The 26,306-nt window shown below is 50.0% G+C and overlaps 1 protein-coding gene across 1 annotated transcript in view; it reads left to right on the top strand.

The window, feature by feature from the left end:
• The first annotated feature begins 231 nt into the window (after nucleotides 1-231).
• The window catches only part of Cyth1 (cytohesin 1), an 84,254-nt gene continuing 58,179 nt past the window's right edge, over nucleotides 232-26,306 (top strand). Inside the window, exon 1 of the mRNA XM_013113370.3 lies at nucleotides 232-382. Within this exon, the coding sequence (XP_012968824.1) occupies nucleotides 361-382 (22 nt within the window). The 5' untranslated portion in view covers nucleotides 232-360. The remainder of the gene's footprint in view (nucleotides 383-26,306) is intronic.

Here is a 26,306-nt window from a genome sequence, read left to right as displayed (position 1 = left end):
CACTTGTAGGTCCGAGCCTACGGTGACGCGAGTGCGGGTGTGCGTAAAACGCGAGCCATCGAGGCTGCCGTAAACACTTGGAGGGGAGCTGGGGGGGGCGGGAACGGGGGCGGGCCGGGGGCGGGGCTCCTCACGTACGCGCGCTTTCGGCGGGGGCGGGGCCCTCGGGCCGCGGTGGGGCGGGGCCTCGGGCGGCGCGTGCGCAGGCGCGTGCTGGGCCGGCCGTGCGGGCGCGGCGCGGGGGGGCGGGGCTCCGGGGGTCGGAGCTGGCCCGAGGCGAGCTTGGTGTCTGGCAAGGGCTAGCTAGGGCTGCGGGTGATCAGTGGCGGTCGGGGGCCCCCGGAGCCGGTCGCCGGCGCCATGGAGGACGACGACAGCTATGGTGAGTGGGGGTTCGGCCGGCCCGCCGCTCCTCCGTGCGCTTCCGCCGGCGCCCGGGGGTCCCTGGGACGGGGCGCGGATCTCTGGGTGGCCGTAGTGCCAGGGATCGGGGGTGGGTGGGGGGTGGTGACTGGTGCCCAGGCCCTCGCGCGCCTGAGGGTCGCCGCGGCTGAGGGTCACCCGCACCTTAGCGTCGCCAGGAACTGTGTCACCCGGGCCTGAGGGTGGCCGGGAATTGAGTGTCACCCGGGGCTAAGGGTCACCCAGGCCTGGAGAGTCTGGGGCAGGGGTCGCCGGAGCCGGAGGGCTGCCCGGAGAAGGTGTGAAACCCTGTCTGGCGGTCTCCGGGACCCGGGCTACTTGGGCCTGAGGGGTCGCTGGGGCTGAGGGTTTCCAGAGTCTGAGGGGCCCCAGGAGGGGAGTCACCGGGGTTAAGGGGGGGTCTCCCGGGGGCAGCCTGGGCGCTAAGGGTCGCCTGGGTCATGAGGGTGCCGCCGAGGAGCAGCCCCGGGGCGTCAAGGGTCGCCAGGGCCAGGCGCCTGGGGTCGCCTGCTGCTTGTCACCCGCTTGGCTGGCGCCGCGAGCGGCCGCGGGAGCCACACGCGCCGGGCCTGCGATTCCCCAGTAGTTTCCGGCTCTCCCTCCGGGGTGTTAGAAGTTGTGTGCCCCATTCCAGCTCTTTGTTCCGTGATGAACGCGAGTGACCTGACCAAGGCCTCTGAGACTGGGACAATTCCCCCCCCCCCGGCCAGGTTCGTGCTCCTGTCGCATTGTGTATTAGCTTCCTGGTCCCCGCGTCTGTCAGTCAGGGCCTGACCGCACTTGGCAAGGAGATCAAGTGTGAGCTGTTGCCTGCAGGTAGACGGAGGGTGATGACACCAATCCACACCCTCCGTCTGGACAGAAGCGGGACAGATTTCTCCCTGCTGCTAACCTTGCTGGTGGTGGTCAGAGCCAGGGCTCTGGTCCCTCAGAGGGTCTGCGGCCACAGGAGCTGGAGGAGGTTGGTTTGGGACGCCTTAAGTGGTGTTAGCATCGTGTTAGCACCGTGTCCACGAGGAACGGAGGAAAGAACGGCAGGTAGAGCAGGTGGCGAACTTTTCTGGTTTGGCAGGGAAGTACTGATGTGGAAATGTCGCCGCGGCCAAGCTCTGGGTTCTTGCCTCACAGGCAGCCTTGCATCCTTACGCTCTGCCATGGGGTGTTAAAATGCCAGACCGGGAAGCCTGTTTGTTAGGTCTTTGCCGGTAACCCGCAGAGAACTCCGACCTGGTGAAGCCAGGAGCTTTGGACGTGTGAACGCTGTAGTCTCTGAATGCTTAGAGGTGTGTGCCTTTTCAGTGGAATACAGGCCAGCCTTTGCTGCCTTCCAGGTAAAGGCAAGGCTGTGCCTTCCTTTGTGATTGAAAAGCGGCGGTCACCTGCTGGCAGGCTCTCGGGAGAGTGCTGGTCCCCTTTGGACCCTCTGGGTGTTTTCTTCTGAGGGGAACCTTCACAAGCTCCCTCCCTCATGTGCCGGGCTGCCCCCGGGTCCCAGCGTTCTGCTGCTGCTTTGTTCTTAGCCTCCCCGGTGTTACTGCCTGCTGGGTGAGGCAGGACGCTGCTGTTCTGGTTGGTTTTAATCGTCGTCGCTTTGACACAGGCATGGCTTCTACTTGCAAGGGGGAGAACGGAAGCAGTGTTTCAGTTCCTGTTACTGCCGTGAACAGGGGGCCCCAACCCACATTTACTATATAGTTCTGGAGCTCAGAAGTCCAAATTAGGTCACACTGGGCTGGTACCGAGATTTCATCAGGGAAATACTCCTTCCGGAGACTGGAGGGAAAAGTCGGCTTCCTTGTCCTATCCCTGGACCGTGTTTGCTTCCCTTGGTGCCTGTCTCCCTTCCGTCTTAAAGATTTCAGGGTTAGGACATTCACATCTTTAAGGTTTTTTTGTTGCAGTTATTTATGTACTTTATGCACATGGAGGTCAGAAGATATCCTCTTACACGGTTGGTTCTCTGCTTCTGCTCTGCCTGCCTCAGGATCACACTTAGGGTATCAGCCTTGTCACCAAGTGCCCTTACCTACTAGGCCGACTCACCATCCCAGATGTGGGCATGCTTTGCAAGCCATTGTTAGGAGAGCCGCACACAGGGCGATGGAAAGGGAATTTATCACCCCCTTTATACACCTCTACAACTTTTGGGGGAGGAACTGGAGGGACTAAGCACAAGAAAACTCCTCAAGTATCACATGGTATAAAACCATCGTGGCAAGGCTGAGACTGTCCTCCCTGACTTTTCCCTCCTCCTCCCTCCTTCCGTCCTCCCTCCTTCCCTCCCCTCCTCTTTCCTTCTCTCTTTTCCCCCTTCTCTTACTCCCCTCTTTCCCTTTTGAGTTGGGAGAGCACCTCCCTATGTGACGCCGGAGCTGGCCTCAAACTCCTAGGTTTAAGTGATCCCTCCTGCCTCAGCCTTCTGAGTAGCCCGTGCCTTGGTGTCCGGCTGAGCCCTGCCAGCTTGGATTGCTTTAGTATCGGAACTAACCTTTCCCTTTAGGGGTTGGTGGAGAATTTAGTATCGGAACTAACCTTTCCCTTTAGGGGTTGGTGGAGAATTTAGTATCGGAACTAACCTTTCCCTTTAGGGGTTGGTGGAGAATTTAGTATCGGAACTAACCTTTCCCTTTAGGGGTTGGTGGAGAATTTAGTATCGGAACTAACCTTTCCCTTTAGGGGTTGGTGGAGAATTTAGTATCGGAACTAACCTTTCCCTTTAGGGGTTGGTGGAGAATTTACTTGGACCAATCTCCACATGTGAAGAGGAAACTTGAGCTGGGGATTCATGCTCAGAGTCCTCATTTGTTTTCTTCCAGATGAACTTCTTAAGCCGTAACACTTAGTTTTTTCAAATAATAAGAAACTGTTTTGTGCGGCGTTGGCATTTAGGTTTGCTCTGTGTTTTGCTCCTGTCTGTCTTTGTGTTGGCCTGGGACCTTTACCACTGTTATGTGGGAAAATACAGTTTGGTATTGGAAATAAAAGCTTGAGCGCACAGCGCATGTATCATGTGCTGAGGACAGAGCACGTGTCTCAGAGGCTTGCTGTCTGATTAAAGGGCGTGTGAAAAGCATGCGGTGAGGCAGTCTTGACTGCAGCCCCTTAGTACTCACCAGGCAGAGATCATTTGACCACTACACCTGTGTAGACTGTACCTTCCGTGATTCTAGAAGGAACTCTGTGACGGCACCGTGGAGTCTTGCCTGACAGTACTGTTGGCTTATATGTTCAACTGTGTGTGTTCAGGAAAAAAAATAAAGTGTCGACTTATATTTGTGTCCGTCTTGTTTAGGACACCCACACTGGTTCCGAGTGGAGTCTGTGTAATACTGTGCAGGGGTGTGCGCACGGAGCCACTCAGGGTCCCCCCAGAGCAGATCTTCACTCTGCTGCACATTAATGGTCGTCAGGCTGGGGATAACTCCTGGATTCTGTTATTCACTTTTTCTTAAATTTTTGAAGCAAGATCTCATACAGGCCGTGCTTGCTGCAAACTCCTATGTCTCTCAGAATAACTTTGAACTCTGGTCTTCCTGCCTCCACCTCCTAAATGCTGGATTACAGATGTGCTGGATTACAGATGTGCACCATTCCCGGCTTAACCTCTTTTCTAAACATCATGTCGGTATAAGCTTAATTCTGTTTTTGTTTTATGTCTGTGCGTCTTTTGTCTGCGTGTGTCTGGTGCCCTTGAAGGTCGGAGGAGGAGTCACATCCCCTGGGCCTGGAGTTACAGAGGGTTGTGAGACAATGTGGGGGCTGGGAACCAAAGCTGAGATCTCTACAAGAGCAGCCAGCGCCCAACCACAGAGACAACTCCAGCTGCCATATAATTTAGTTATTGACTGATTTGTTTGCTTGTTTATTGAGACCGGGTCTCCTGTGCAGCCCCGGCTAGCCTAGAACTTATTATGGAAAGCAGGCTGTCCTGGAATTTACAGAGATCTAGTTGTCTCTGCCTCTCTAACACGGGGATTAGAGGTGTGCACCACCATGCCTGTCTGCTCCATTATAGAAATTTCAAAGGAGAGCTCTTGGAATCTGCCCTTTATCATAGCAAACCCTCGCACATTGGACGCCTTGTTTCTGCTCCTTTTAGATTGGATTGCCTAGGCAAGCTGTCAACAGGCAGTTGACCTTTATGTTTAGGAAAGCTTGCACGTGAACTGGAAGATTGTCTCATAAAAAAGAGGTCTGCTAAATAGCCTGCACCCATCCAGCCCCTGAAGTGCCTGCCATGTCGCCTTGGTGTCAGCTCCCGGGTCCAGTGCAAGCAGAGTAGAAGCTACTCTTAGATTATCAGCACTCAGGAAGCGCTGAGCAAATCTAGGTTTCAGTTTCTTGGTAGAGGGTGAGCAGCCCAGGACACAGGAAAATCGCTGATTTGCATGGCCTGTGGGGATTACTGTGGTGCAGCTGCACGCTTGCTGTCTCTAGCTTTGGCTCATGGGGGAAGTGAGCAGAGCACACTCAGGACACAGTGCCCAGGGCTTTCAGGGTCACCTCTCATTTGTTCCTTCGGCCCATCTGTCTCCTGTCGCCATGACCACTGGAGCCTGCCAGAATCCAACCTGGTGTCTGTGCACCGTCAGGTGTGGTGTCTAAAGCACAGGGCTGCCCAGGAGAAGAGCCCCGTGGTGTGTGGACACAGAGCTGTGCTGACCTGTGGTTACTGTGGGAGCCTTGCCACAGGGGAAGCATGGCGGGAAGGGTGGGTGTGGAGGATGTAGGAACAGCAAGTCTGTGGGTGGGAGCAGGGCCTCTCGGCAGATGTGACCTATTTTTGTGTGCCTAGGGCTCCGGCAGGTACTTCAGGGGAAGGGTTGTAGAGTAGAAATGACCGCTGTGCACAAGAAGAAATCCATGTGTTGTAGTGCGGCCGAAAGGAGGGTTTATATGCAGATAGGGGAAGATCTGGAGCCGACCATGCTGTGCAGTGAGCTGTGGGGATCTATGGAGTTAGAGAGGACTGTGAGCCACCGTGTGGGCGCTGGGAATCAAACCCAGGTCCTCTGCAAATGCAACAAGTGCTCCTAACCACTGAGCCATCTCTCCAGTCCCAAGGATAATTTTAAAGTTGATTTTTCTTTAAAGAAAAAATAGGATTAGTGATTTTCCTTCCTTCCTTCCTTTCTTCCTTTTCTATTTTTTCAAGACAAGGTTTCTTGGCTGTCCTAGAACTAGCTCTATAGATCAGGCTGGACCTGAACTCACAGAGATCCATCTACCTCTACCTCCCGAGTGCCTGGGCTAAAGGTGTGCACCCCCACCATCCTGTGCTTATTTATTTATATTTTGATTTTTATGTGTATGGGTGTTTTGCCTGCATGTCTGTCCACCATGTGCATGACCAGCGCCTGTAACTAGAATTACTAATGGTTGTGAGCCACCATGTAGGTGCTGAGAATTGAACCCACATTCTCTGGAAGAGCACGTGGTGCTCTTACCCACATTTTCTAAAATGCTGACGTCCTAGGAAAGGTATCCGTATTTCTCACCGTTGGCTGATCCCCTAGCCTCTCTGAACACTCAGGCCACTGGCTCTTTTCTTTTTTTGGTGTTTTGAGACAGGGTTTCTCTGTATTGTTTTGGAGGCTGTCCTGGAACTCGATCTTTAGAACAGCCTGGCCTCGAACTCACAGAGATCCGCCTGCCTCTGCCTCCCGAGTGCTGGGATTAAAGGTGTGCGCCACCAACGCCCGGTCACTGGCTCTTTTCTGTTATGGGCCCCACTACTTCCTTACTGAGCAGTGCACACCCTGACTCCCCGGCTCTCAGGCTTGAAAGCAAGACTTGTTTTTACCGTCACAGGGCACCCTACCCAAGAGAAGGTTGACTTGAGGATTTTGTTTCTTCTTCCTGGCTTCTGACCTCAAGTGATGTAACCTGATTTCCTGTGTCCAGGGTTGTTCACAACGGCTGGTCCCCTGCCAGGCCTCTGGGAACTCTCTGATTGTGTATTTTGCCAGGATCTCAGCTAACCCCGGACCTTGAGAGACGTGGGATCACCCATGCTTCTCTTGAGATAGGCTTCGATGTAGTGAGTGACAGGACCGTCCAGGGTGACTTCCCAGTAGTGATGGTTTCACATCAGAACCCTGGCAGGATGACCACCCTTAGTGAGTCAATCTGGGAGTGAGGGAGTAGAGACGGGGCCTCCTTGGCTTGAGGTGCACAGTGTTCTGATCAGGACTGGGGCTGTGGCATTTGGAAGAGAGACACTGTTTTTGTTTTTTTGTGCCCTAGAGCAGGCGGTGGGGCCTGAGGTCCTGTGTAGGTAACCTAGCCACCGAGGAGGGGTAAGAGGTTGAACCAAGTCCCTTCTGGCCTTAATGTACAGAGTTCGGGGTTTGCTTTCATTCTCCATTCCAAACAGGGATGCCGGCTGTCCTGAGCATGCATCACCATGTACAGAACCACTTCTCTTAGTCTCCTGTGGTCTGAATGACTGTCATTGTTTTCAGATTTGGTTACACACTTAATGATTTGGCTGGAAAAGAACACAGTCAGTTGAATTGAAGGCTTTCTTAGAAACATGACTACCGTTGTTACACATTCCTGGGTTGATGTTAGCATGTCAGGGAGTGTAAGTTCTTGAGTTCTTGATGCATGGTGCCAGTTTGCTTTTCGAGAGGACTGTACCAATGTGCCCCGTTCCTAGCCATGTGGGTGCATGTGCACATAAGTGCAAGTCAGCCTGGGGGGGGGAGGGTTAGCATCTAAGAGCTTCTCAGTTAGAGCTGATGCAGTGGTCATCAGATGATACCTCACTAAATCCATTGACTCCTAGCTAGGTTGGAAGTATTTGTTTTGCCTCCTTGGTAGCATGAGCTGGCCGCAGGACGATGGTGCCTTAACGGAGATGAACTCTTTTAATGGCCTCTGTCAAGTCAACTGATTTGCATATTTTGCTCACTCTGATAGTTTCAACTCAGGGAAAGGAGATGTCGATTCTGACATCTGGGAGCTTGAGTCAGATTTTGGTCAATTTTAGTTGCTTTGAACCTGTCACTGATTTTGTTACTAAAATTAAAAATTTTCTATCTTACAGAGTTATACCTCTGATAAAGTTTAGAACCTTTCCTTTAGAGCAGTGGTTCTCAACCTCTGGGTTGTGACCCCTTTGGGGGGTTGAATGACCCTTTCACAGGGTCATCCTGTTTCATTGGAAAACACAGATATTTATATTATGACTCCTAACAGTAGAAAAATTACAGTTAGGAAGTAGCAATGAAATAGCTTTATGGCTGGGGTCACACAGCATGAGGAACTGTATTTAAAGGGCTGCAGCGTCAGCAAGGTTGGAAACCACTGCTCTAGAAGAAACGCTGCATGTTAAATGGATGGCTAGCCTGCTTTTCTCTGACAGACAGCGTGTGTGGGTTTGCAGGCTCTGCACTCTCTCCTTTCTGAACGTTCCATGTGTAAAGCAGACCCTTCTGTCAGGTAGCGTTTTGTCCTCTCTGTTCGGAGCACCCACGAGTAGTGGGCTATTGCTCTCCAATACAAACCAGGTGATGGCCTTTTTTTCCTAAGGGTGTGGAACCAGATTAAAGATCACTTTAGGGCAGGGCAGCTCTGACCTGTAAGCTTCAGAGGTTGGAGAACCTTAGCTGATGATCCTTGCTGGTAGATGTCTCCTTCATGCCCCTGACCAGTCTCCGCGCCACACCCAGGCTCCAGGATGAAAGTCCTGTGGAGTGGGCTTCCAAAGGAAAGCTCTTGCCTGAACCTGTCCGCGCTTCATCCCCAGCCACAGCTCGGTTGCCCGTCTAATTATTGTTGCTTAGTTTCAGTTGCAATAATAGAGGCCTGGAGGAGGTGGAGAGGCATTTAGAAATGCTCAAGAAGAGAGTCCCACATCCTTTCAAACTGCTGCTGATGGTGCTTTGCTTCTCTTTGCCCCAGCGGACGGGGGTGGGCAGTGGGGCTTTTACCAGGCTGCTGTTCGGGGAGGGTGATGCCAGTGTCCCTGTGATGGTCAATTGGGACTTGCAGTGGGGGCCAGGACAGCCCCTTCCTGCCTGCTACCGGCTCCGTGCGCCATTTTTGCTTAGGGCTGGTCTTTAAGGTCCCCGCTGTCCTTGTGTTGGTGAGAAGGGTGTGTTGGTGAGAACCTTTCCTGGTGGCATCACTGCTCTGTTGCCAGTAGCTGCTTTTAGCTGCTTATTCATTGAGCAAGAGCAGTCAGTGCTCCACTCCACGCCTCCTGACAGAGAAGGGCATGGTATGAAGGTGAGCCGTGGAGGAGCGTGTCAGAGTGGATGTGACAGGCAGGGAACTGTCATGGGGCGGCTGCTGGTGCTTCCTGCTTGGAGAGGTCAGGTGATCTAAAGATGAGTGTGGCAAACACACTGCAGGCAGAGAGAGGCAGCCTGAGCGGCTAAGAAGTTCAGGAGGGGTGTGTGTGTGCGCGCGTGCCTGTGAGAGTGTGAATGTGTGAGAGTGTGAGTGCATGTGAGAGTGAGTGAGAGTGTGTGAGTGTGCATACATGTGAGTGTGTGTGTATGTGTGTGCCTATGAGAGTGTGAATGTGTGTGAGTGTGTGAATGGGCATGTGTGTATATGAGTGTGAGTGCCTGTGAGAATGAGTGTGTGTGAGAGTGTGAGGGTGTGAGTGTGCATACATGTGAGTGTGTGGGTGTGTGAGTGAGAGTATTGTGAATGTGTGTGAGAGAGAGTGTATGTGAGTGTGTGTATTTTTAAAAGATCTGTGAGCTGGTTTGGCACTGAGGGCACAGCCTTCCATGTGGAATGTGCTAAGGGCAGGGAGTGGACAGAATTTGGGTGCTAGATTTGGGAGGGCGAGGCAAAGGTACCCTAGTTCCTAACTCCGAGTGACTGCTTGGAGAACCCTGGATTTTAGCCGGCTGCAGCAGTGCACATACTGCGGAGTCTTTGGAACTTTAGGCGGCCGGGTTTGAATGAAAAGTAAGTACGCAAGTGGGAGGCGATACCCAGAGCTGACCGTGAAGACGCCAACAGTGGCGCCTCAGGCCCAGCCCCGCCGATGGGCTGGAGAGAGGAGACGAGGTACAGGCACACCGTGCTTCGACACTAGACTGGGAATGGAGAGGGAGCGAGGTACAGGCACACCGTGCTTCGACACTAGACTGGGAATGGAGAGGGAGCAGCGGGAGAAGGCTCACCTGGAGCGTGCTCAGTAGCTGGAGGCCATCCAGAACAGAGAACCCTTTTTGCTTTTAATTTAGTCTAGTTGGCGTTGAACCCCTGGGTAGCCAAGGGCAAGCTTGAACTTCAGCCTCTGGCTCCTCTGTACTAGGATGACAGGTGTGTTTCCCATACCTGGTTTGTGTGGTGCTGGGATGGAACCTGGGGATTTGCGCACGCTAGGCAAACATTCCGCCACCCAAGCCACAGCCCCTGCCCATAATAGAACTTAAAATACCCATGTTAGTAGTTATTCTAGGCCGGTCTTGAGTTAAACAGTGTTCCTTTGTGCTGGGCAGTGACCAGTAGGAGTGGGCTCGGGTTTCGTCTCCTCCCCTGTGTCCTGTGTGTGGCAGCTGCGGACTGCATGTGCGTCTGGAATCTCTTCAGCATGTAACTTTCTCTTGAATTCTAAGTCCCTGAAACGTGATCCCCAGCAACTGTAATGACTGAAGCAGGAGCACATGGTGAGTTTTGGCAAATTCTGGTGGTTTCTGCACTGACCAGACTCCCTTGTCATATGAAGTCACTGTGGCAGCTCATGCCCTCTCCCTTCTGTTCCCTCCACAGCCATTGACATCTTTGCTTTGCCACCATTCAGTCACCGTCCCAGTTATTCAGGCTTGAAATCATGAGCATCCCCTCTCCTCCCTGCTCCCACCTTCTCTGCTAGAGTACTTGCTTTGAGAACATAAAAAAAAAAAAAATACAGGCCCAGCTTTCAAAGAACTCACAGCACTCGGCTCATGGTGAGTCGAATGTTTTCAAGAATGCAGGAAGGCTGTGATGTGACAGGGACAAGGCTGTGAGGTCTCCTGGCACCCAGTTTCCGTCGTGGTCCACGATGAGGGGAGCATTCATGATCGGGGGTTCCCCTCTGAACGCTTCTAGCATGGGAAACTGCTGACACTGTACACTTGCTGTTTAATCCCCACGGTGAGGGATGGAGCCCTGCGGGGTTGTTGTCAGTGAAGTGACAGGGCCCTCCTCCTGCTTCCCCTTGCTCCTAGGTCCTCTTCTTCCTCCCCCTGCTCCTCCTGCTCCCTGTGCTCTTCCCCCGACACATCTCCTGGCATCACCGGGACCTCTCTTCCTCAAACCCAAAGAGCTGGCCTGCACTGTCCTTGGCTCGTTCCTATTGCCCACGTCTGTTATGACACTGTACTCGTTCTGTGCTGTGTACGTACAACTGGGCATAAATAGTTCTTCGTCTCAGCATGGCCTCTATTGAAGGCTACTGAATCATTCATATTGAAAGAATTGTTGAGACTCCTAGGGTTGAAGTGTTTGTGAGATCACAGGTAAAGGTAGTTTTTGTCTCCTAAGCCTGTTATTAGTGGCGATTTGGATGAGGCCATATAATCTCAGAGCCTCTGGCAAGCAAGTTGGTGTGGTAGCATTAGGATCATGCAGACTGGCCTTTAATTCCCTGGAGCCCAGACACAGGTTGGTGGCTGGGCAGCAAGACCTTAGTTCCAAGTCTGAGCCTACTGCCTGGCGGCCACCTAGAGCCTGTGTGGAGGAAGGCATTCAGTGGAGGAATAGAGCAGAGCCAGGTAGTTACAGCTCCAGAACCTGTCTAGCCCAACTTTGACTGCGCAACTTCCAGAGGGGAAGCAGGGTTCGGTCAGGGTCGTCGATAGGCCAGAGAGCTCACACACCGCAGGTGAAGAATGAGCTCTGGGCCAAGTCCAGAGCTGTTAGCTAAGATCACTGACCGTTGTCGTCGAGGAACTTCTGCAAAAATCAGTCTGTGTCACCTGGTGCCGTAGGTGCAGCTGTGGACTGTGGGTCTCAGGAGCACATCCAGCTGCCCTGGACACCCTGATGCCATCCTCTTGGTGGGCTGTCACTCATGTGAGGGGGACTACCTGGTACTGGACTAGTGGACGGAGCTTTGGAGGACGCCGCTAGTGCTCTGACAGCCACCGCCTGCTATTCCAATTTTGACTGGAGAGTTAAGGATCCATTTCTTCTCGACCTGTTTTCTAACCTCACTGAGATGTCTTACAGGATCTCTCTGTTCAGACTGCAGTGACAAAGCACGGAGGAGGTGACAGCCTTCCAGGACTGCTAGGGTTAGACTTGGAAGGTTGTCTGACCTCCCAGCCTACTGTGCCTCCAGAGGAAGCAGCACTTTGGGAGTGTACCACAGAGCAGCAGGAAGGCTCCTTGGTGTCTGGGATGTCTCAGAGGCCCAGGGGTTCCTGCTGCAATGACCTCTGACCCTGCTTGTTGCACTCAGTAGACAGGACTTCCTCTCCTGTCATCTGACCCAGCCTACAAGCTGAATCCTAAAATCTCTGCCCCAGTCTGTTTTACCACAGGAGCTTAAGTCCCTGGCAGCTGTGAGTCCCGCTTAGAACCAGAGACCCTGGGCTCGCTTCCTTTTCTATGGGTCTGTGGTCTGTTTGGAGGTTCTGACGAAGCTGGCTGTGGTCCAACAGTTAGGTCTCACTGCTGTCTTATCGGGACAGTGAGGAGACACTTTATGCCTTTGCTGTGTTTGGTTTTTGGTTTTGTTTTTCGAGACAGGGTTTCTCTGTGTAGCCCTGGCTGTCCTGGAGCTCACTCTGTAAACCAGGCTGGACTAGAACTCGGAGAGATCTGCCTGCCTCTGCCCCCTGAGTGCTGGGTTTAAAGGTATGTGCCACTACTGCCAGGCATTTTTTGTTTGTTTTAGACAAGGTCTAACAATGCAGCCCCTGGCTGGCCTAGAACTCGCTTTGTAGACCAGGGGTGGTCTTGAACTCATAGAGATCCGCCTGGCTCCTGAGCACTGAGATTAGAGGTATATGTCCCCAGATCATTTTATGCCTTTGAGATTTCAGTACAATTTGAAAAAAAAATGAACATTTTCTTGAAAAATATGATTATTCTATACTTGAAAGATGACTGCGCCTAGCTCGGCAGTGGTAGTGTGTGCCTTTAATCCCAGCACTCAGGGGCTGGAGAGCACTGACTGCTCTTCCAGGGGTCCTGAGTTCAATTCCCAGCAACCACATGGTGGCTCACAACCATCTACAATTCAATCTGGTGTCCTCTTCTGGCGTGTAGGCAGAACACTGTATATGTAACAAATAAATCTTTAAAAAAAAAAATCCCAGCACTCAGAAGTTTCAGGGCAGCCAGGACTACACAGAGAAACCCTGTCTAGATAAACAAAACAAAAGAAAAAGTGTGTTCCCAGTTCAAGGGGAAGGGCAGCCATGGTCCTTCCAGCCTGCAGCCTGGCTCACCAGGGCTCTGGGTCAGAAGGCTGTGTTGTTGCTGCCCAGCCCTTCGGGTGTTTCTGCTCCCTTCCAGAGCAGAGATGGCTCTCTTCTGTTCTCAGGCAGTCAGGGAGGAAGAGGAGTTCCTTATTCTGGAAGGACGTTGTTTGGCGGTTGTTTCCCCAGGTGCCCGTCCATTTCCTACATGGCATGGGCACACTGTGGAGGACGCAGCGGGTGCTGGGGTGCTGAACCAGAGTGCTGGTGTGCTGAACCGGAGTACTGGAGTGCTGGGGTGCTGAACCGGAGTACTGGAGTGCTAGGGTGCTGAACCGGAGTGCTGGGGTGCTGAACCGGAGTGCTGGGGTGCTGAACCAGAGTGCTGGTGTGCTGAACCGGAGTGGAGTGTTGGGGTGCTGAACCGGAGTGCTGGTGTGCTGAACCGGAGTGGAGTGTTGGGGTGCTGAACCGGAGTGCTGGTGTGCTGAACCGGAGTGCTGGTGTGCTGAAGGCTCACTTGGTTTAATTTCTACTCTGAGCAGATCTGAGGCCAAGTTTCTGGCTAAATGCTAGTGTCCTTCCCTTCCTGGCCATTGTATTAACTTCCATTTTCTTAAACACAGAAAGTTGTGTGCACAGCATTGTGATAAGGGGGGTTTAAGCACGTGCCTGTAAAAGTATGGGACTATCCTCAGACATCAACAGGCAAATGCGGCCCGCAGCACACGTGGCTCCGAAGGCTGTAGTGGGCTTGAGGGAGTCACAGTGGCTTTAGTTTCTTACGCTGTCACATCCCAGGTCAGCTCATGTCCACACCAAAACAGTCAGACTTCACCTCATTGCAGCCAAGAGCTTTGTGGAATATCACTCTAACTGTGCAATGGTGTGTCTTATTTGTTTACGCTGAATTTGTTTAGTTATGCAAAGACACATTGCTTTGCTTTCCTAAGGCACCTGATTGGTCTAATAAAAAGCTGAATGGCCAATAGCTATGCAGAGCAGGGATGGGTGGGGCTGGCAGGCAGAGAGAATGAGTAGGAGGAGGAGTCTAGGCTTGAGAGGAGAGAGAATGAGGGAGAAAGAGGGGAAGCAGAGGGAGATGCCCAGGCCAGCCAGTCAGGTGGCCACCAGCCAGCTAGACACAGAGACACAGGAAGGGTAGGGCATACAGAATGAGGCAAAACATAGATGAAGAAAACAGGTTAAATTAAGTTGTAAGAGTTAATGGGACAAGCGTAAGACAAGGCCAGCCATTAATAACTAATAAGAAGTCTCCATGCCATGATTTGGGAGCTGGCTGGTGGTCTGAAGGTAACCCTGCTACAAAGGGTGGATGGAAAAGGAGCAGCTCCGAGACTTTGTCTCCCTTGGAGACAACCAGGACCTCAGTTGTTTGGATTTAGCAGTGGGAAGTGCTCAGTCATGCTGGGATATGAACCTGGGGGAGTTGTCCAAGGTGTTAGCCCAGGTTCATGCTAGCGGGTGTTGGGCGAGCTTGCCTGTGCGTTTCCAGAAGCTGAGCGTGTGTTGCTGAGTGGAAAGCAGTCCATAAAGCCCCACCATTGAGAAGATGACCATTTCCACCCATGCCTGTGTCTCACTGAGACTTTTCTCTTCTTAAAAACAAACATACCAGAGTATATCACTCTTAAAAAAAAAAGGCAGGCGTGGTGGCACACACCTTTAATCCTAGCATTTGGGGGGCAGAGGTAGGTGGATCTCTCTGAGTTACAGGACAGTCTGGTATAAATAGCAAGCTCCAGGACAGCCAGAGCTACACAGAGAGACCCTGTCTGAAACAACAACAACAACAAAACAGGGTGTGGGGGGGGCAGTGTGGGTTCTGGAGAGACAGCTCAATGGTTAGAGCAATACTGGTTTTGCAAAGGACCCAAGTTTCATTCCCAGCGCCCACACCCACATATGGCAGGTGACAACAGCCTGTACTGCAGCTCTAGGGACTCTTACGGCTTCATCTGGCCTCCTTGAGCACCTACACTCAGGTGCGCATAGCCATACCGAGTGCCCTCATAAACACATAATTAAAAATACAAACATTTTAAGGCAATTTATTCAGTCTACTCACAGTAGTGAAACAAGTCACTGCAGGTTGGGATCTAGGAATGACTGAACACACACAGACACACACACGTGGATAAAACATGGATGTAGTTACATATTTTTAAGGCTTGAAATTTTGGAGACCATCCAACTTTAGGAACTTCAGAGCATTCTCCACAAGGTCCTGTGGCGGCTGCACAGGCTGCTGACAGCGTGGGCTGGCCAGCAGAGCGGGTGCCTTAGTTTCCCATATAGATTGTGTTGGATGAGGGCTGATGGCTTTTGTGCCCATCACTGCTGCACCAGGTGGCTGTGACTCTGTAGTCTGATTTCTGTGGTTTTGCTCTGAGCCATCAGAATTCCCCTTAGAGAGTTTCACGTTTTCAGGAGTTCTTAAGAAGAGACTGAGCAAACCAAAGAAGCAGAAAAACACCCGAGCCCTCGGCCTTGTGCGTCTTTATTATAATTACCAAGTGTAGCTGCCTGCCCACTTTAGCTTCCTGAGTGCCTTTGTGTGGTTCTCTGTTTTGTTTCTTTGAAGAGATACCCTCCCTACATGCGACTGCCATTGCTAGGCAGCCTCTGGACTGGTGCCAGCTGTGCCAGGCACAGGCCCTGGTCTGTACAGCAGAGGGGAAGTGTCCCACAGGACTCCCCCGCTTTCCTGCTTAGGGGAGAGAAGGGCGCCAGGCACAGGAGACCTCCCGAAGACCGAGGCCAAGCTGTTTGCCCCAACGTTCTTCTGGGTGGCAGTTTGTCTTTCTTAGGGTCAGGCAGGCAGTGTGCTTTCCTTGGCAATGATTGACCCTTCTTACTTTAGCACTCGTGCATATTTTGGAAAATTACAATGGAAATATTCAAGCATAAGCAAAAACGGAAGCGTGTGACCGCAGCTCTGCTCGTTAGCGTCGGGTGTGGCCACCTTCCAGTTTTTCTCTTGTATACATTCCCACCTGTTCACTCTCTGGAGTCTTCTTTGGAAATGTGAAATGTTTTGTGTCTTGCTCTTTAAAACAATACATGTTTTTTTTTTTAACGTGTGTGTATGTGTACTGAACTTGTGTCCTTTGGAAGAATAGTGCTCTTAACCCCTGAGCCCCTCTTAACATATACTTATTTATTGTGAGTAGTTCTTAAAAATATTTTTTGAATCTCAAATGGTGGGATAAACTTTGTCCTATATATTTTACTTTGTGTCTCTATTGAATCTTAAATGGTGGGGATAAACTTTGTCCTACATATTTTACTTTGTGTCGCTATCGGTTAAAATTGTAGCTGTTTCTTTCCCAAGTTGAGCATGTGGTGTGTCTGTGGATGGATGAACGTGGAGGACACTGGTTGGTGCTGGGTGTCTTCATTTGTTGCTGTGTTTTGACCCAGGGTCTCACTATGTGACCCTGGCTGGCCTTGGAACTTGTTATGTAAGTCAGGTTGGCATCAAAGAGCCCCATCTGCCCCAGCTCCCAAACGCTGAAGTTAAAGGTATGTGCCACCACACCCAGATTCACCGGGTATTTTGTGACAGGGTCTTTCACTGAACTTGGAGCTCATTGGCCAGCCAGCTCCCCAGGATGAGGTCAGCAGACCCATGCTGTTGTGGGGGTGCCAGGGATCCTAACTAAGGCCTCACTTGAGTGGCAGGCACTTTCCTGACTGAGCCATCTCCCTGTCCCTACTCAACAGGTGTCTCATAGACACCGGTTAAGGAACCTTTCCCCTGGGATGACGTAAGCAGAGGTCTGCCCCCACCTTACAGAGCACAGATGATAACCAAAACAGAAACCCACCAAAATTCAACCTGTGAGTTTATCAGGCTTACTTATAGAGTGGGTAAGGGGTTACAGAACATGCATGACCCCAAAGTGACCACACCACACAGGAAGTGTTATCCAACATGGACGACTCCCCGTGGCTCCTTTCAGTTAACCCTTCCACTTTCTGCGTACTTCAGCACCTACCAAGGCCGTAAGGCCATGCTAGTTAGAGTAGAGTTACATACAGATCTCCAGGGTGTGCGTGGTGAGCAGCCAGAGTCTCAGTGAGGGGACATCAGTGTTCAGCAGGCCAGCCTTGGTCTCTTGCAAAGAGTCACAGTTGCTGTGATGAAGATGACAGCTGCTATGCCCAGAGGACAGTGCTTCACGGCCTGCTGTGATGGGTGATGGGTGCGCTTCACGGCCTGCTGTGATGGGTGATGGGTGTGCTGGACAGTCTCCAGAGAGGCTGCATCCTGGCGAGGGAAAAGAACAGCTCTGAGTATTCCAGCATCTCAGAGACCTGAGTAACTGGGGTGGCAAGGGAGTGAAGAAAAGACACATGCAGACACAGAGACGCTGGGGTAGGCTGGGCTCGCTGATGGAGAAGCCTAGCTCTGTAGAAACTCAGCTTATCTTTATGTAGAGTTGAGCAAGGAGGTGGCGCTAATGCATGCAGCTGAACAGGGAGCCAGGCATGGCCGGGTGGGAGAGCCTCTGTAGGGGAGCGAGCACTCCTCAGGCTGCAACCATGGTGGAGGAGAAGGCTACAGAGGACATCTTGTGCACACCTTGTGAACATTTGCACCTGGCCTGGGAGGGAAGGCTTTGCCGTTTCCCCATGGGTCTGTGGTGTGGTCCTTTATATGGCCAGCTCATGTCACACATTGACTCAGGACTTTACACACTCAGGGATTCTTGTGCTCCCCACGACTGGGAACATTTAGCCAAGGAAACTTGCTGGTTTCCATAGAGGGGATGCTCTATCAGCAGCATATGGAGTTGTTGAGCTCAGATGAGGGGTTCTTAGTAGTTAAAAGCATGGTGACATGATGTCTGCTTCTCTTCCCCCATGACTAATCCTCATCTAGTTTGGCTGGGTTTGTTGAACACAGGCCTGTGGTTGAACTTTTCCTACCTTCTCAGCATTCTTGTGCCCCTCTGGGACTGACACAGCATCTTTTCTGGAGCCCCGTGTCCTCTCAAGTGTGTTAAAGACTTCAGAAAGGAGCTTACTAAGATCACTTTTCTATGTTTAGTAAGGAAAACATTGTCTGGTCATGAACAGCTCACATTGTTGGGCTTGTGGTGGAACACTTGCCTGACAAACATGAAGACGTGGGTGTCATCTTCAGCGCCATGAAAATAAATGACACCTTGATAGTTATGTGTCCATGACATTTGTGACACAACACAGCATAGCTTCTGATGGTCATTTGGCCCTTCACTCATACCTAAGGAAAATAGGTTGCCATCAGGAGGCCATGGCAACCTACAGATCACACACAATCACTACTCAATCTTTAAAAGGGTGTGGTGACTGAGGAGGTGGCTTAGAGGTTAAGAGCACTGGCTGCTCTTCCAGAGGTCCTGAGTTCAATTCCCAGCAACCACATGGTGGCTTACAACCATCTGTAGTGGGATTTGAGCCCTCTTCTGGCATAAATTCAATAGAGTGCTCATATACCTTAAATAACTCTTTTTTGTTTGTTTGTTTTTCGAGACAGTGTTTCTCTGTATTGTTTTGGAAGCTGTCCTGGAACTCGCTCTGTAGACCAGGCTGGCCTCGAACTCACAGAGATCCACCTGCCTCTGCCTCCTGAGTGCTGGGATTAAAGATGTGTGCCACCAACGCCCGGCCTAGAGGGATTCTTTCTAAAACTCATTTGAAAACAACTCTGTTGTTTAGGGGTATTATTTAGTGTTTGAACTGCCAGGTAGATGGATGATCTTCTGCTTTGGAACTAAGTTTTTAATTATAGGTTATTCTGAGAGTTAGTGATGTGTATCCCTGATGATTGGACGGCAATAATTATGTTTAAGTAATTATACTAATTTAAACTTTGGAGAAATCGGACCTTTCATAACTGCAGTATCGCAGATCATCATTATGTACCGTCTTCTGTCCTAATTGTTATTATTGCTTAATTAATGTTGAGATCTGCTAGATTCCCCAAAGTCAGTTTGTGAGCCCTGTGGTTAGCCAAGGGTGCTGGTAGTCATCGGACCCTCGTCTTGAGTCTGTCAGCTTGGTTCTCATGTTCTTGGTGGCTCCCAGTGTCCTCTACTTCAAACATAAACTTTAAGGCTCTGGGAAGTAGAACTGTGGTGATGGGTACTTCTGGTCTATGCACTTCAGAGGTCGAGGCAGGAGGATCTTGAGTTTGAGGCCAGCCCGAGCTGCATAATAAGACCCAGTTTCAAACAAAGAGGGCTTGGAGTGTGTCTCAGTGGCAGAACGCTTGTCTAGATTCTCTCTACGGCACTATTACACTAAGATACTTGCTGGGATAGCAAGAGAGAACAATGGTTTCCTTCCTTCCCTCCCAAGTTCTGAATTTACTAGAAACTTAAAACAAGGAATCAGGCAGTGGCAATCAAACTCAGAACAAGGAATCAGACAGTGACAGTCAAACTTAGAACAAGGAATCAGACAGTGACAGTCAAACTCAGAACAAGGAATCAGACAGTGACAGTCAAACTCAGAACAAGGAATCAGACAGTGACAGTCAAACTCAGAACAAGGAATCAGACAGTGACAGTCAAACTCAGAACAAGGAATCAGACAGTGACAGTCAAACTCAGAACAAGGAATCAGACAGTGACAGTCAAACTCAGAACAAGGAATCAGACAGTGACAGTCAAACTCAGAACAAGGAATCAGTGGCAATCAAACCATCAGCCTATGACTAGTGAGGAAGGGAAAGGCATTTCACTTAGTGTCAGGCATCAGGGAAATAAGCCACACATTTGTGAATTTCTCCCTGTTTCTTTCGCAGAGATATTATCTTTGAACCAAACTCTTTAGAATCAAATAACTGATGGTCTGGTAAGAAGGCTTCGTGGCTACAGGTGTTTGTGGCTGAGACCGACAGCCTGAGTTCAGTCCCCAGGACCCAACTGGTGGAATGAGAAGATCATTTCTCCCAAGTTGTCTTCTGACCTCCACATGGGCACGCACCATGGTGTCTGCTTAATCATACACACACATACACACACACACACATGATCACACTGTTGCACACACATGAAATGCATGTACACACATGGACTCTCTCACACACACACTCTAAATTTTTTAATGTAAAACTAGAATGAAATAACTGATAGTTGCAAGTGCTACCTGTGTTCTTTGTCTCCCAGAGTCTTGATATCAGGGAAGGTAGGGTTCTTACCACCATTTGGATGGACACAGCAGTCAGGAGTTCAGGTTGCCCAGGAAGCCCATTTCTAGCCACTGGGAAACAGGGTGGTGGATTTCAGCTTGTCACCTAATCACAAATGACTTTATGTGGCCTGGTAGAGTCACTTTTTTTTTTTTTTGGACATTTTTGTTGATCTTAAATGGCTTACAACAGTGCTGAATTGCTGTAGAGCTACACACTGGAATGTGCACTGCTGGGGTAGTACAGGAGACTGTGCTTGCTCCTTTGGTTAACTGTAGCTTCTCTGATTGGCTTCTAAGCCCTGTGGGGTATTTTTGGACCCAGGTTTTTGTTCCTGTTGCTATTACTTGCTTTAATCAAGCATTTAAACAGTGGCCTGAGTAAAATGTTGGAGAACTTCATTTAAACAATAGATTTAGAGGTGTTTTTATTTTTTATTCTTGAGCCAGACCATCTTCTAAAGCAGAGGATAGACCAAGCAGTGCCTTTGTTTAGCATCTGTGACCAGCGTCGAGGAACTGTTGACCTAGCTGGCCTCAGTGGAACTGACTGGAGCTCCTGGGTCACTGTGGCAGGCGCAGCTCGTGGCCTGGCCACTCGTCAGCTGACTGGGAGGATGGGTGGGGCACATCCTTTTGTAACATTGGTCTTGTGGTTTTAAAGAGGGGCTGTGGAGTTAGACTGAAGACGAGAGAAGAGACACGAGGGGGCGTGCCACTCGACTTGAAAGCCACAGCCACAGACCCCACCCACCCGCCCATGCTGCTTTAGAAAGCTGCGCTCACAAGTGAGCTTACATTTTGCACCATGATCAAATTTTTTTTGATGAAGGCTAACAATTGTGTCTTAAAACTCCTAATTGAATTTGGTCTAGACATGTAGAGAAAAATATGAAGCAGTTTAACAATCTCCCTCCTCCCTGTATTCGCCAACTACTAAAAGGTACTGGAAAGATCATCCTAAGAACTAGCGACTGTACTTTGAAAAGATACTCCATGTGCTAATAGTGAACCACCTTAATCAGCTGCAGAACGGATTTCCCTGAGTCCTGACCAGAAGTCCTACAGCAACTGCCCTGTTGAAATCGTCTGTTCATTCCTGGTGGGGTGGTCAGTACTTACACCAAGCTGATGGGCACTTGACATGACCGTTGGGTGGTACGTAAGACACAGACGCTGTTCGACAGACGTGTTCAGTGGAGAGCTGTGCTTGTAGGTCATAAAATCTGAATGCTTAGAGGTGAGGTTCAGAAATCTGGGCCAGCCTCTGTTTCCTTTTTTGTGGTCACAGTTTGCAGACAGCTGAAAGAGGGGCCCTGGGGTGGACTGTGAGGGATGGTAGGATCCAGAAAAGCAATCCACCGATCCAAGTGCCACACTGAGAACTCTAAGCCTGTGAGCTGCATGGAGGCGCCGATGAGTACACTCAGCAGCACTAGTCACAAGAGCCAAGAGTACACACAGGTTAGAAGCCCGTCAGCAGGCCAGCGGGGAGACACAGGGCCGTGTACTGTCTAACGAGGATTATAGAGCCACCAAGCTGGTGGAAGCTGTAGAGTGACTGCATCTTGAAGGCAGATTAGTGACAGAACCAGGCCCAAAAGGCCACAAGTACACAGCAGACCTGACCAGACGGACAGACCACTTGGTAGTTTCCAGAGCTGGGGAGGCAAGAGTGTGCATGGGACTTTTTTTTTTTTTTTTTTTTTTTTTTTTGGTTTTTCGAGACAGGGTTTCTCTGTATTGTTTTGGAGGCTGGAACTCACTCTGTAGACCAGGCTGGCCTCAAACTCACAGAGATCTGTCTGCCTCTGCCTCCTGAGTGCTGGGATTACAGGCGTGCACCACCAACGCCCGGCTGGGACTTTCTTTTAGGGGAATTTGGTGCTGGGAACCAAACTCGAGTCCTCTGACAGCACAGCTGCAGCACTCAGGGGAACCATTCCCCAGTTCCTCAGTTTTAGACATTGCTGTAAGCGTGTTCAACACTGACACAATTCTCAGGGTAAAGTCATTTTCAAAATACCGATAAATCTTCACATAGTGCAACCCACAGTACTCACCTCACTATTACCCTCCCTAGATACGATACCAGGTGACAGGAACACAGTCTCTGTCTGTCCTCCCCAGATACGATACTAGGTGACAGGAACACAGTCTCTGTCTGTCCTCCCCAGCCTTTCCTGGAGCTGCTGATTGCAGTTTGTGATTTCCTTGGTTTTCTTTGACACCTCAGGCTTTGTTTTGTTTTTCTGTTTTTATTATTTTACCTCACCCTTCTCCACCTCCGGCCCAGCCTTCTGCCTGCTCCCACCTCCAGGCAAGCAGTTCTTCCCCATGTCATCCCTGGGAACTCTTGTCTTCTGACTTCCCTCCAGAAGTGTCCTGCAACCCCCATGCCACCTTCTCTGTGGGATCACCTTCAGGAGCTTAGACTCCTTGTCTGTCCTAATTCAGGTGTCAGTGACATTCTCAGAGCTCCTCTAGAAGTTTCCTAGCAAAGCGTGCACGGGAGGCTTGGGCTCCAGTTTCCATGTTTGAAAATGCCTCCAGGAATCTGCAGTTGTATTCAGTGAAAAGTCTTCTGTGTGTGTGTGTGTGTGTGTGTGTGTGTGTGTGAGTGTGTGTGTGAGTGTGTGTGTATGTGTATGTATGTGTGTGAGTGTGTGTGTGAGTGTGTGTCTGAGAGAGATGTTCAGGAGATTGCTATGCTGTGTTTTGTTTGCCACCGTGTAGTAACACACCACAGTTTAGGAGCATTGACGATGCTTTTGATGGAGTCTTAGGTGGTTTCAGTGTCTGTGACTGCCTCATGAACATGTGCACTCCTGTCAGCAGTGTGAGTGTGAGGGCGGCACCCCTGCATCATCTGTACAGAAACAGACCTTTTGCCTCTCTCCTGTGCCAGCCCCATCATCTGATAGGAGTTTTCTCTGGAGAGAGACTTCTGGGCTGTGTCCTGTGCCAGCACCGTGACACCCCAAATCTGATAACACCTTCTGGAGTTTATTGAGCCCTTTGGTATGCTGAAGCCTTCTGTGAGAGCAGGCTCCTCTCTGCTCCTTTATAGAGTCTCTCTATAAAAGCCTAGATTGCTTCCTTGTAAGATTTGGAACATTGAGATAGATTCCTGACTGGGCACTTGAGCTGCTGATGTGTGGATTTGTGGCCAGCAGCCTGGCTAAGCTCTGTGATGAGTCTGACACTTTACCGCCAGGTCCTTTCCCTATGGTGTGTGGACAGTCAAAACAACCAAGTGATACCGCTCTCATTTCCCCTGCCCAGTCCTTCCCCTGGCTTTCCTGCCATTGGCTGCTTCATGGGAGCTTAAGCCTTCCAGGGATTCCCGCTAGAGGGAAATTAGGATATAAAAGTAAGTCATCGAGGCTGGGTAGCCTTCATTTTCTCCAATCTTAAAGGGAAAGCTTGTACCAGTGTCCTACAGAATATATATGTATCTATGTATACATGTTTGTGTGTATATACATATATATTCTGTATATTTATACATATGTGTGTCATATAAAATGATATATATTTTATAGGTAACTATTATACTAAGAAATTGTTGTTTTGTCTTTAAGAGACTTTCCTCATTCATAAACATTCAGTTTTTAAAATACTTTTCTACCTGAGCATATATGATATTTCAAAAAAACCCCCACACAATTAAATCAATGAGACATAGGCAGATATTTCTGTTCTGCCTGCCAGCTCCAAAATAACCACGTGGACAGTTCTTATTATTTATGACAGCTCAGCCAATAGCTTAGGCGTGTTTCTAACTAGCTCTTATTACGTAAATGAACCCATTCCTCTTAATCTACGTGGTGCCTGTGGTCGTGGCTGTTACCTCTCCCCTGCATGTGCTGCTTCCTCTGTGTCTCATGGTGTCTCTTTGCAACTCTGCCTTTCTTCTCAGCATTCGCTCTGCCCCGAAAATCCTGCCTAGCTGTCGGCTGTTCAGCTTTTTATTAAATCAATCTGAGTGACACATATTCACCCTGTACAAAACAGATTACTCCATAACAACAAGGTAGTGTGGTGTGCCTCTCTTGGGTGACAGATCTTGTTAGGCACTTGTAGTATACAACACACACACACACACACACACAGAGAGACAGAGAGACAGAGAGAGACAGAGACAGAGAGAGACAGAGAGAGAGAGACAGAGAGAGAGAGGAAAATACCTTAGTAATTTTTATATTGGTTACATGTTGAAATATTGTTTCAACTACTTTTGTGTCTTAGGGTTTTTATTACTGTTAAGGAACACCATGACCATGGTGTAAGCATTACAGCTCTGATGGAAAGGTATTCTGGAGCTAAGAAATACCACAGGTCACAGTAAGCGTAGCAGCTCACAGCCCTGCTCCAGGGAAAGGCTTCCCCAGTGTAACAGCCCTGCTTGGCAGGGGAGTTTCCCCAGCGAAGTTGCTACAGTTGAGCTCCAGTCCCAGAGTGTAACAACTCCGCTCTGCTAGAGGAAGGTTTCCCAGGCAAAAGAGCTACAGCCCTGCTCACTCCACTCCAGCCAGTCTCTGTCTCTGCTGCAGCGAAGGAAGGTCTCACTCAAACCTCATTCAAGAGACTTATTGGGAGGGAATAATCCAGGAGAGCGGCCGCCTCTGCCAGGGTGGAAGGAAGCAGCTGGACAGCCACAAAATGAACAGGCACAGGGTTTATATAGGGCTCCTTAAGGGTGGAGTTTTTCCAAGATTTTCAGGGTAGCAATTGGTCAGATTTCAGTCTCTTGAGCTCCAATTGGCTAGATCTTGTGCTCAGGGATTGGTTGATCTTCTGCTCCGGGTCAGGGCAGATTTGGCTCTGGTTCAGGGCCAAACTGTGTTTCTTTCACTGGCCCTTTTTATTTTAGCCCTCTGACTCTAATTTCAGGGCTAGGGCTTATTCTTTCACTGGCTCGGATTCTAGGACGACAGTGTGTTTCCTTGGCACTGGTTTCAAGGCCAGCATGGGTTTCTTTGGCTGGCACTCTTACCATACACATGGCAACTCTTAGAAAGAAAACATGAATTGGGGTGGCTCACTTTCAGTTTCAGAGGTTCAACCCATTATTATCATGGTGGAGCATGGCAGCGTGCATGCAGACTCGGTGCTAGAGAAGTAGCCGGGAGTCCTAGATCTTGTAGGCAACAGGAAGTAGTCTGAAGTACCGGACAGTATCTTGAGCAGATATGAGACCTCAAAGTCCGCCCCCACAGTGACACACGTCCTCCAACAAAGCCACGCCTCCTAATAGGGCCACTCCCTATGGTATTATGGGAGCCAATTACATTCAAACTACCACAGTTTGGTTAAATAAAATACAGTCTTAACATTAATTTAACTTATTATCTGCTTCCCTTCCTTGCTCTTTCTCACGCTCTTTCTTTCCTTGTTTCACAAACCCTCTCTTTTTAGCCCAGGCTGACCTCAAAATCAGGATCCTTCTGCCTTAGCTAGAATTACAGGCATGGACCATACGCCTGGCTCTGAAGTGTAAAGAATATATTTATTTCCTAGATGAGAAAACCCTCATATACGGAGGAGCGGCGACTTCTGTACAAACAGAATATGCAGAGGCCCAGGACCCCAGCCCACGCAGTTGATTCCTGGGCTTTAGCTGATCCCAGTGACATTTCCACAGATGTTGATGACAGCTAACTTATCCATTCAGAAAGAAATTGAATTCATTTGTCACTTTGAACCTTAATCAGCTACAGATGAGTTTAGGTCAAATATATATACAGATATAAATTTTGGAATATTTTAATTTATTTATTTTTTGGAACTCCTCCAAACCCAAAAGCATAAAGAATAGTGTGACAGACTAGACCATAGATAAGTGAGCTTTTGCAAAGTGAAGGGCCTTACCGAGAAAGCTAAGAGAGGTGGTGGAGTTGGGAGTGTGCCTAGCACATAGGCGCAAATGATCTCTGTCCACGCTACACGCAGAGCACCTATAACCACGATAGAATCTCAGCCGGTAGGACATGGCGCGCGCGCGCGTGAGTGTGTGTGTGTGTGTGTGTGCGTCCGCGAGCCCCAGCACAGGCTCCATTCAGAGGACTCACAGTCCTTGGCAGGATAGTTGATGCCATGGTCCGGTGTGACAAATGACGAGGTGAGCTAGCCTGGCAGATCCTGTGATGGCAGAAAAGCAGTTGAGTTCAGAAATGACGGAGCCGCCTTGAGAACACGGGCGGTGAACTACTGGCTGGAAGAAGACGCTGAGGAGCAGGACACTCCCCAGTGAGAGACTAGACTGTGGCTGGGGTGGGGATGGGGTGGCCTCACAGA

The sequence above is a fragment of the Mesocricetus auratus genome, unplaced genomic scaffold (assembly GCF_017639785.1).
Source record: "Mesocricetus auratus isolate SY011 unplaced genomic scaffold, BCM_Maur_2.0 Super-Scaffold_100007, whole genome shotgun sequence".
Lineage (NCBI taxonomy): Eukaryota > Metazoa > Chordata > Mammalia > Rodentia > Cricetidae > Mesocricetus > Mesocricetus auratus.
The sequence above is the reverse complement of the archived record's forward strand: the minus strand, read 5'-3'. Positions and strand labels throughout refer to the sequence as shown.